The 10,211-nt window shown below is 41.4% G+C and overlaps 1 protein-coding gene across 1 annotated transcript in view; it reads right to left on the reverse strand.

Annotated features, from left to right (window-relative positions):
* Positions 1-345: 345 nt before the first annotated feature.
* Mmp20 (matrix metallopeptidase 20) overlaps positions 346-10,211 on the reverse strand; it is a 37,435-nt gene continuing 27,569 nt past the window's right edge. Inside the window, exons 9-10 of the mRNA XM_028763440.1 lie at positions 3,544-3,647; positions 346-2,206 (exon numbers count right to left, since the gene is read on the reverse strand). Of these exons, the coding sequence (XP_028619273.1) occupies positions 2,106-2,206; positions 3,544-3,647 (205 nt within the window). The 3' untranslated portion in view covers positions 346-2,105. The remainder of the gene's footprint in view (positions 2,207-3,543; positions 3,648-10,211) is intronic.

The following is a 10,211-nucleotide window of genomic DNA, read 5'->3' on the forward strand; positions in this document are numbered from 1 at the left end:
GTAAGAACTGTATCAAGATAGAACTTATAAATATGCAACTCACTCATTTAAAATGAACAATACAGTGGCTTTTGTAGCTTCATAGAATTGTACAACCATCACTACCATCAGTTCTAGAACATTTCCAACCACTCAGAAAAGAAATTTTATATCCGTCCCCAGCTGCTTTACTCTCTACAACTTCTGACAAACACTCTCCTTTCTGTCTCTAAGTATTTTTCTATCATTAACATTTCATATAAATAGAATCATACAACATGTGACCTTTTCTGTCCACCTTCTTAGTATGAAGTTTTCAAACTGTATCTGTATTATCGCATGTCTCAGCCCTTCATTCCTTTTTCGGTTTAATACACATTTCATTGTCTGAATCTACCACATTTATTCACACATGCATTATGTGATGGATATCTTTCCACTTTTGGCTATTGTGAATAATTCTGCCATGGATGTTGGTGTGCAAGTTTTTGTGCTTTAATTTCTCACAGATATTTACATACAGTAGTGTAGTTGCTGGGTTTCTGCTTAACATTGTGAGGTCTTGCCACATCACTTTGCTCTTAGCTTGCTTTTGAAACTATTTTTATTTATATGCATGTATGTCAACATGCACACATATGTGCAGGTGCCCAAGGAGGTCACACGAGAGGATCAGATTGCCTAGAACCAGAGTTAACAGATGGTTGTAAGTTGTCCATGTGGGTGCTGTAGACTGAACTCCGGTCCTTGGAAGAGCAGCAAGCATTTTTTAGCCTCTGAACCATCTCTCTAGCCCCTGTTTGTTTGCTTTTGTTTTTTGCTTATTGATAGTAAGATGATTCTAGCCTGCAATAAAAGTGAAATAGCTTGTTTCTCAGTAGGGCACCTTGAGCTTAGACAGCAAAGGTATCAGATATTGTCTTCAACAGTCAGCATCTGGTTGGTATGCACAGTGAAGCCAAATGGAACAACAGAGTGTCATTAAGTTTTTTCATGAGTATATGAAACAAATTTAATAAATGATGCTAACAATGACAGGTTATAGATGTTATAAACCATAGCTCTTCTAAGTAACCTATGAAGTAAAAATATTACTCAATTTTAGAACTCTTAAAATGTTGTAGATTTTCTCTAGACTGGTTCTAGAATTCTAGTACTAAAAATTTTAAAAACCACAAGACTGATAGCAGTTATTCTTTCTGTGTTGTTAACAGTAGAGTTGGGAAGAAAAGGTTTTGTTTGAATTAAAACAAATAAACAAACAAACAAACTAAAACAACAAAAAAATAAACTTCCTAAAATAGAAAACTATTTAGAAGAAACTGAGGTGGATCAAAGACATCTCCACTGGGGTTGCTACCAGGAAGTAGGAAATAGGTTAGGCAGTGTTATTTTTCCTGGCTCTGTGTACTTATGATACTATCGTTTACATTTTCTACAGGTACACAGAATTTGTTGCCAAATAAAGCGTGATAAGAGCTAGTAAGTATTAACAGAAAAGAGAAATGAGGAACACAAGATGTTTATTGGGTTTTGCTAGAAAGGGTCCCTATTGTGGTGTCCAGCTGTTGGGAAGCATGAAGATTAATTTGAACGTTTGTCTACCAACCCACTTCAGAGGCCAGTGGGAGACACAGAGGACAGCCAGAGCCAAGAACACACCTGGTGGTGCAGTTTGTTTGTGATACCTTCAAAACACAAATAAGTACATTTATATCTAGCATAGTAAATGATGGTCATTGTTTTTAAAGAGTAATTATAGTTTGTATGGTAATGACCTTGCTTAATGAAACATGCGTGTGTGTGTGTGTGCACATAGTCTTTTTCCTACAAACAGAAACCAAAGTGATCAATTTGCTTTACTACAGTAGGTAGGAAAAAAGTGAATATTTAACTAAAGGGTATATTATGCAATTCTGAATAAAGGTAGCTTCTCATTTAGATTAAAATTGTGAATGAATTTTAGGAAAAGCAATAGAATTGTTATTATTTTTAAGGAACCTTCAATCACCCACAGGACTGAAGGCTGGAGAAGAGTGTCTCTGACACACCACTTAGTCCGTAATGTCCAGTCATCAGTTGCTCACAACGCTCTTGATCCCTGTGGAGAGATGAGACCTGACGATTCAGCAACCAACCCAGGAGCTGGATTTCACCACACTAACCACGTCTTCCTTCTCTGTATCATACTTGAATGTTTTCGGTCCTGAAAAGAAGTAAATGTAGCCTAGAGGAGAGAAAATTGAAATTGTGGTTACTGAAGAGTTCTTGGAGAGATGTGTGGCTCTCTAAGGGGGGAGGTTTATAATACAACCACAGATTTCTTGACATGGCACCAATGAGGAATCAGGGGTTGGTTAGATGGCAGTGAGCATGTCTTCTGCAGATCTCCAACAAGCTCTAGAACCTGATCCCTAACTTCTCAGATCATTCCCGAGGCTTTCCTTTGTTCCAGCAGGGTTCGGGCTTCACTTCTGGCCATATGAAGGCATGTTCACCATGCTTTATGTTTTTGCTTAGACCATTCTCCTCAGAGAAGTCCTTCCTCCTTTTTATAGCCTACCAAATGTTTAGCTGGCCATCAGAACCAGCTAAGGTCTCATGAAATAGCCAACTGCCATGTATGACACCATCTGTCTCAGATCACTCCTTGAAGTCACTCTGAAGCCTATTAACACCAATCAGTGCTAAATTACAAGCTGTTTCATTTTCCAGTGGCTTCACCTGTGTTAGATGGGTAGGCATTTCCCAAGGATGTTCAACATTCCAGGAGAACAGAAGCCGCATTGGAATCTCCTTTGAGTTTCTGAACACTGACTCTGTGCTACATACTCAAGAACATGATTCAGGATGTATTTGGATTTGTGTGGCTTGCATAAAATACTCAGTTCATCTAATTTCTTTAACGATGTGTTTGATTTTAGGAGTTGGGTGACAGAAAGGTCAAAGATTGGGAAGGCTCCAGCTCCTGGGTTGAAGCTCCATTGTGGTATTGTTGTTTGTTTGTTTTTTGAGAAAAGGTCCATTTCGTATCCCAGGCTGTAGTCAAACTTTTCATCTATCTGCTTCAACCTCCTGAGCACTGGGATCACAGGCCGAAGCTGCACCTTTTGTGGTTCATTTGAGAAAGGGTCTGTCACATCCCAGGCAGTCTTTAGCTCTGCCATGCAGATGAGGATAGCTTTGAATTTCCTTTTCCCAAATTCTGGGATTACAAGTCACATAACCAGTTTATACTGTGTTGGTAATTGAATCCAGGGCTGTGCATGGTATTTAGGTCAGGGTCGGGTTTTCTGCATCCCACTTGAAGACATACTTTTAAATATGTCTATTAGTAAAGGAAGAGCTACAAATTTATTTTTATTTACTTATTTTTCAATAAAGGATTTAAAAAATAATTCCTCTTCCTAGTAGGTAATGAAGTTACCTACTAGCCGGCTATTTAAATGTATAAAATGACTTTGGACCAGTGACCTCCATTGAAACCAATTTCTGTTGAGTTACAGCAGAGCCCAGACTGCTTGTTCTAATTTTCTGGGGGACATTTTCAGTGGGGAAGCTCACCATTCAGTTCCACGGCAGCATCTATATGGCCACTCACTCCTGAAAACTCTTCTTCAGTGTTTTTTGGGTAGTCCTTTTCCATTTTCTTTTTTCTTTCATCATAGCTGAAAGACATTATTTCATAAATAAATTACTGATGATTACAGGTGACATTAAGGTGGTCAATAATATTAGCTAGATCTGATTTGAACATATTTGAAATCTCTCTCTTTCTCTCTCTCTTGAATGAATAAATGACTGTGTGGATAATCAATACATTAGAACCAAGAAAATCTACAATAACTAGATCTTAAAAAGTTGGCTCTTGCTAAATTCCAAACATTATTTTATTTCACATTCTGGGTACTGGAACCCTGCATCTTTTCTTGCTGCTTCCCATTCTTCCATGTTACCTCACCATGCAGGGCCACTGGCTGCTGATAGATCCTGGGGGATGGACAGCCACTGTCTTTCACTGTATACACTGAAGAGCCCACTGGGCTCTAAAGGATAGTTCCACACGTGAGCCTCTTATCTTTTAAATCACATCACCTGAATCCATTGCTCTTTCCTGGCAAGATGAGACTAAGCAGAGAATAGATTAGTATTCTAGCTCTGACATCAGTTAGGTATGCCTTTCTGTGACCTAAGTTACACTTGTAAAAGGCTGTGATTGTGAGTCAGCAGTACAGTATGAACTCAGGACAGGTGGGGATGACTCTTACTCTTCAGTGAGATGTCATTTAAAATACGAGAAAGTCCCTTCTTCACGAATACAGAGCCCCAGGCTGGGGCATTCCCATTTGCACACATCACCAGTAGGTCAGCTATTTTTTTTCTCTCTGGGTTGCTGGGTAGTTTCCTATGGCAGATTTTGCCCACAATCTCCTGAGATGTACCTCTGCCCAGATAGCTCAGGGGAAAACAGCTGTGGAAATCTGAGGGGGAACTGAACCTCTACAGAGATTTTCAGGCTGAAGGGACAGAGGGCTGGGCTGCTCTCTAGAGTACTATGGACGGGGCTGGTGGGGAAGGAATTCTCTCAACATGTCAACAGATCTATTCTGATGTATTAACATTCCATTGAGACCATTTACGTAGATATAGGACCAGGGCTCTGCGCCTCTGACACAAAGTTACCTGCTTTTCATTTTGCTGAGTAAGGACATCATCATCAAATCGCCTTTACCTTGCTCTCTCATCAGTTCACAAGGAAAGACATTATCCCTAAGGAAGGCAGGGAGGATGTAAGCTGAGCAGAAGACAGTTCCTACCAATGACCTTCCCAGTGCTGACAAAGGATGCTCCTCCCCTTGGTGCTGCTCTTATTTGGTTGTGAAAACGTGGTGGTGGTCTTGCCCTTTGTGTACAGATATTTGGGGATTCCAGCAACAGAGCAAAGAACATTACACCTATAGGTCGATGGCTTTGTGTTTGGCTTTTTGACCCTTATCTACTCACAGTATAATTAAGAAAATATGAGCATATTCTCTGAGCTGTAGGCTTTCATTTGGAAAAGATCCGCCATGAGGATAAGACAATTCACATGAGTTGTATGACAGCCTCACATGCATGTTGTATGACAGCCTCCCCTGCCTTATGTGGGAGCCAAGGCAAGCTCCAGCCACAGATGTTGTGGTTTATTTTTACCTCAAGTCTAGCTTTTTAGTAGGAGGTCTAGCGGACTCTGGAATTTGATCTGGGACCCTAAGGCATCAACACATTTAATTCCTCATTTCTCTCTCTTTTCATTTTTGTCTTTCCTCGTTTCCTTTGTGCCAGGTTTGTCTTCAATCTTTAAACCTATGTCAGCAGATTGCATTTTGCACTAGGCAAGGATTAAAGGAAGGGACAGAGGACTAGAAGATGGTTGAGGACTGAAGATAGCCAGGCAAAGGTTAAACAATATTGTAGAAGCCAAAGTTAAAGATGAAGCAGAAATTTATATAACTTTTTAGTTAGACCTACAGTTGACAGATAGTGTGGCAATCTTTAGCTATCACAAAGGAACTATAGTCTGAGGAGAGATGGCTCAGTGGGTAAGAGCTCTGGCTTCCCATCCAGAGGATCTAGGTTCCATTCTCAGCACTCACATAGTGTCTCACAGGCACACGTAACTCCAGTTCCAGGGCCTCCACAGACCTCCACAGGCATTGCATGCACGTGGTGCACAGACATGAAAACAGGCAAAACAACCATACACATAACATAAAACTAAATGAATCTTTAAAAGAGAAAAAGAAGAACGTGACAGTTCTATCAAGATGGCTCAGGCAATGAAGGCACCGTCTCCAAGGCTGACAGCCCGAGTTCCATCTCCAGGACCCACCTGTTGGCAGGAGAGAGCTGACTCCTGCAAGTTGTCCTCTGATCTCAACAAGCATGCCATGGCATTCCACCCTCTCCTCCAACAATTAATTAGATGCGAAATAAGAATAAACAGATAAATATGTCCCTGGTAGACATCACGTAATTGGAACTTCTTTTAAATCAAATCCGATGATCTTGCTGTACTTGAATTTAGTATTCTTGATGAGCTAGCTGTACGCCTGCTGTCTCATCTTCTGTCTTTTATGTCTTACACTTTTCCTCTCTACCCCTCCTTCCTATTTTGTTTGTATTAGTGAAAATTATGTAAAGAACATTTTAATTTTAAAATATTTTCTTAGGTTATTTCATCAGTGGTTATTCATGGGCTTACCATACTCTACTTTTTGTTGTTGAGTTTTAATTATTTATTTCTTTAATTCACTATGTAGCTGTGGGTGGCCTTGATCTCTGGCCTTCTTGCCTCTATATCTCAAATGCTAGGATCACAGGCATGCAGTGTATAATGCCTCATTCCATACATGTCTGCATTTCGAAAACTCAGCTTCCAGACTGAGGAGATGGCTCACTTGGTAAAATGCTTGTCTTTTATCCCTGGACATCTAAGTTCACTCCACAGCATCCATACAAAAAGCTGGGCATGGTGGTACATGCTTATCCCTGTGCTAGGAAGGTGGAGACAGACAGGTTCCTGGGCTCACTGGCTTGCAAACCTTGCCTACATAGCTAGTCCTAGGCCAGTAAAACTTAAGAAAGAGAAAGGTGAACAACAATGCCTAAGGCTGTCCTCCAGCCTCCAGATCCTGGACCTGTGGGCCTGTATGCATATAGATAAACACACATACACATATATACATCCACTCAAAACTCATAGCAAAACCTCAAACCGGGCTTCAGATATACAGTATCTTAATTCAAGTGTGATAGAGAGATGTCCTGAGCAGCTTTATTTTATTCCTGATCTTTTTGGGATTCTGTAATGTATTTATGAAATAGTTTTTTATAATTATAATTTTATAGTTGTATGTTTTGTAATGATGCTTAGAGACAAAAAACATAAGTATTGACTTTTTTTTTTGTTGCATCAGTCTTTTTGGTTAGCATTGTCTGCGAATGAGTGTTATCATTTGATATCACGTCCACAGCTCAAAACAGTTTTCTTTTCACCAGCAGAGGGAAATATGTGTGTGTGTGTCTATATTATAGTCCACAGTATGAGGATATGCATGTATAAATCTGTTTATTCTCAAATCAGTTAAGAAAAGACAGAAGAAGAAGCACATTTATATTATTCTGTTACTATATAAGTACATCTTCTGGTGCAATGTGAATTTGTGTATGTGTGAGTGTGTATGTGTGTATTTATTATACAGGATCACTTGCCTTCAGCATAAATAACTTTATTATTTCTTGTAAGGCAAGTCAGCGAGCCAGAAATCCTCAGAGATTTTGTTTATTTGAGAATATTCTGTTTCTATCTATGTATTCTCTGCCCCATATCTCTTTTAAACAGGTGATCACTCAGCATTTTTGGCTGGTCTGGCACCTACTATGTAAACTAGGCTGACCTCAAACGCACGACATTCTTCTGCCTGTTCTTAAAGTGGGGACTAAAGGCATCCACCACTATGCCCAGTCTCTCTTTCTGACTAAATGATAACTTTGCTACATGTAGCATTTTGGTTGGGAATTATTATTTTTTTTGAACACATTGAATAGGCTTTCTGTGGCGTTGTGGTCTCTCTCTTCTGATTTCTAGTCACGTCACAACATACTGAATTAATCTTTTATTTAACATACTTAGTAATTCCTCCTTTCCTGCAGAGTTGACATGGATCTCTCTCTGTCTGTAGAATAACAGGTCGTCTCTGGTCTGTCTGTTCTACCCTGCTTGTCTTGGACGCTTCCCTCCTGGGGCCGGTGAGAACACCGTTGAATGAATCACCTGCGGTTTCCACCACACTTACTGCCCATTCTTGCCCCAGTGCTTTCTCACCAATTGCTCTGTCTGCCTGGAAGCCACCTGCCCCCACCCACTCCTCTTGCCTTGACCCACTCTTGCCCCTACTCAAACCTGCCCCCACCCACTCCTGCCTGGGAAACTCCCACACGGCTCTGGAAGGGGGTGCGGTCCTCACTTCCCCTGGGCACTCTTTTCTGCCGCCTTGACTAGACTGCCTGTTTCCTCTTTGATCTGGCTCCCTGAAAACCATGTGGCTTCCCACAGAGGTCCTCTTGCACTTGAACTTCTGTCAATCATTTATCTGTAGATCTGCTAGGGCTATAGGATGATTTCTGGGTACAGATCAGGTGATAGGCATCACACACTTCTCCCCTGCACCCCCTCTCATTTTCAATTTGGTAACTCTGTGAACTTAAGCATAGTTTCTGCCTCCATTTTGTAAATAAAGAAATGGAGGGCTAGCCTGCTCATTGCTGGTCAAGTTGCTGTAAACACTGGCTTCCTTATTCCTGCTCACATCTCTCGTCTGTCTTGTGCTTGCTACACTGGGGATTGAACTCAGACCTCAACCTTGCTGTAGGAACACTGGGGCTCGAACTCAGGGTTCAGTCTTGACAGGGGAGCACTACTGAGCTATGTCCTCAGCCCCACTGCACACACTCTTTGCTGGAAACTCTGTGGCTTCTTTTGAGTATCAAGATTCCAGTAGAGAGCCTGGGATGTACTCATACCCAACAGCTAGGTTTAATGAACTGATTTGGCAGTAAGTTTTGTTTTATTTTAATTCACAAGCAACACTAATTTTACTTTACTATTCTTACTTTTGCTACTTACTATTTTTTCTTCTATCATAACTAACCATAAAAATCTTTAAATGAAAATATCTTCCAGTAGTATAGGCATCCAGAAAGGAGAATGTGGAAGATGTGTCCTTTCTAGCAGTGATGCTTCAGCCCACCGTATAGACATCCTGTGTTCTCATTGCCAGTGTGAAGGGAAAGGGGGAGGAACCTGTGGATATGCAAATCGCTCCACATACATACAGCAACCGTCAATCATAGGAAAGGTCAATGGAGACTGCGGCTCTCCCACCTCGTGAAAACCCCTTGTACCATTACTCCTGTTGCCATTGGTAGACAAACGAGAACTCTCAACGAGAGAAATTAGCCACCAACAATGGAAGAAAAAAAAAGAAACACTGTAAGGAAGTCCTGCATCTAGATCACTAAAGGCTCTTCCCTGCTCTCGTGGAATGGCTCAGCAGACAGAAGAACCTGCAGCCAACCCTGGCAACTACAATTAAACCCCAAGACTCCCGTGGTGGAAGGAGAGAAGCAAGTCTGGCAAGTGTCCTCTGATCTCCACACGGTGCCATGGCATGTGTGCCCTCCCTAATAATACAAATTAAAAAAATCAATAAACAAACCAAAAATCAATAAAGAAACAAACATGTAAAGAAAGACTCTTCCTTAATAGACAGTCACAGAGATCCAGACCCAAAGCCTTGATGCTGTGTCCATTGAAGGCCATAGAGATCATTGAATCAGAGAAGCTCTCCTTCCTTAACCCCCAATTCAGAGAGAATTTGGGGGCTCTGCTGTCACCAGCCATACTTTCCCGAGCACTGTGGTGGGTGATAGACTAAAGGGAAGAGAGACTGTGGGACTGCAGCCAAGCCCTCTGAAGAGATCACTGGAATACTGAGAAACTTGAACAATCCTCAAGTGTACTTTCTCACCCTGGCCCCATGCTCATACAGGTGTCTGTCCATCTGAGTCACTGAAAATCCACCATGGAGATCAGGTTACTCACCCATCAGGGCTCTCCATGGCTGAGAAGAGTCAGAAGGGTCAACATTCATTTGGATTTTCATATAATAATAATAATAATAATAATAATAATAATAATAATATATTCATGAAACATATATATGCTTCAAATGAGTTACTTCCTTTCGTCCAGATTGAGAGTGAAAATATCAATTAGGTGGGAGAAGATGTGAAACATTTTTTATGTCAAATTTCTTTTGCAAGTGGTTATTTAAGTGAGAGGACATAAAATGATGGCAGGTGTAAAAGCACACAGCTTTAATCTGAGCACTTGGGAGGCAGAGGCAGACAGATTTCTGAGCCAGCCTGGTCTACAAAGCCTGATTTAGGACAGCCAGAGCTATGCAGAGAAACCCTGTCTTGAAAAGCCAAAATGGGAGTGGGAGAGGGAGGAAAGAGAGGGAAAGGGAGAGGGAGAGGGAGGGGGAGAGGGAAAGGGAGAGGGAGAGGGAAGGGGAGGGGGAGAGGGAGAGGGAGAGGGAGGAGAAGGAAAGGGAGAGGGAGAGGGAGGGGGAGAGGGAGGGGGAGAGGGAGAGGGAGAGGGAGGAGGAGAGGGAAAGGGAGAGGGA

Source organism: Grammomys surdaster, unplaced genomic scaffold (genome assembly GCF_004785775.1).
Source record: "Grammomys surdaster isolate TR1022 unplaced genomic scaffold, NIH_TR_1.0 138, whole genome shotgun sequence".
In the NCBI taxonomy this organism is placed as follows: domain Eukaryota; kingdom Metazoa; phylum Chordata; class Mammalia; order Rodentia; family Muridae; genus Grammomys; species Grammomys surdaster.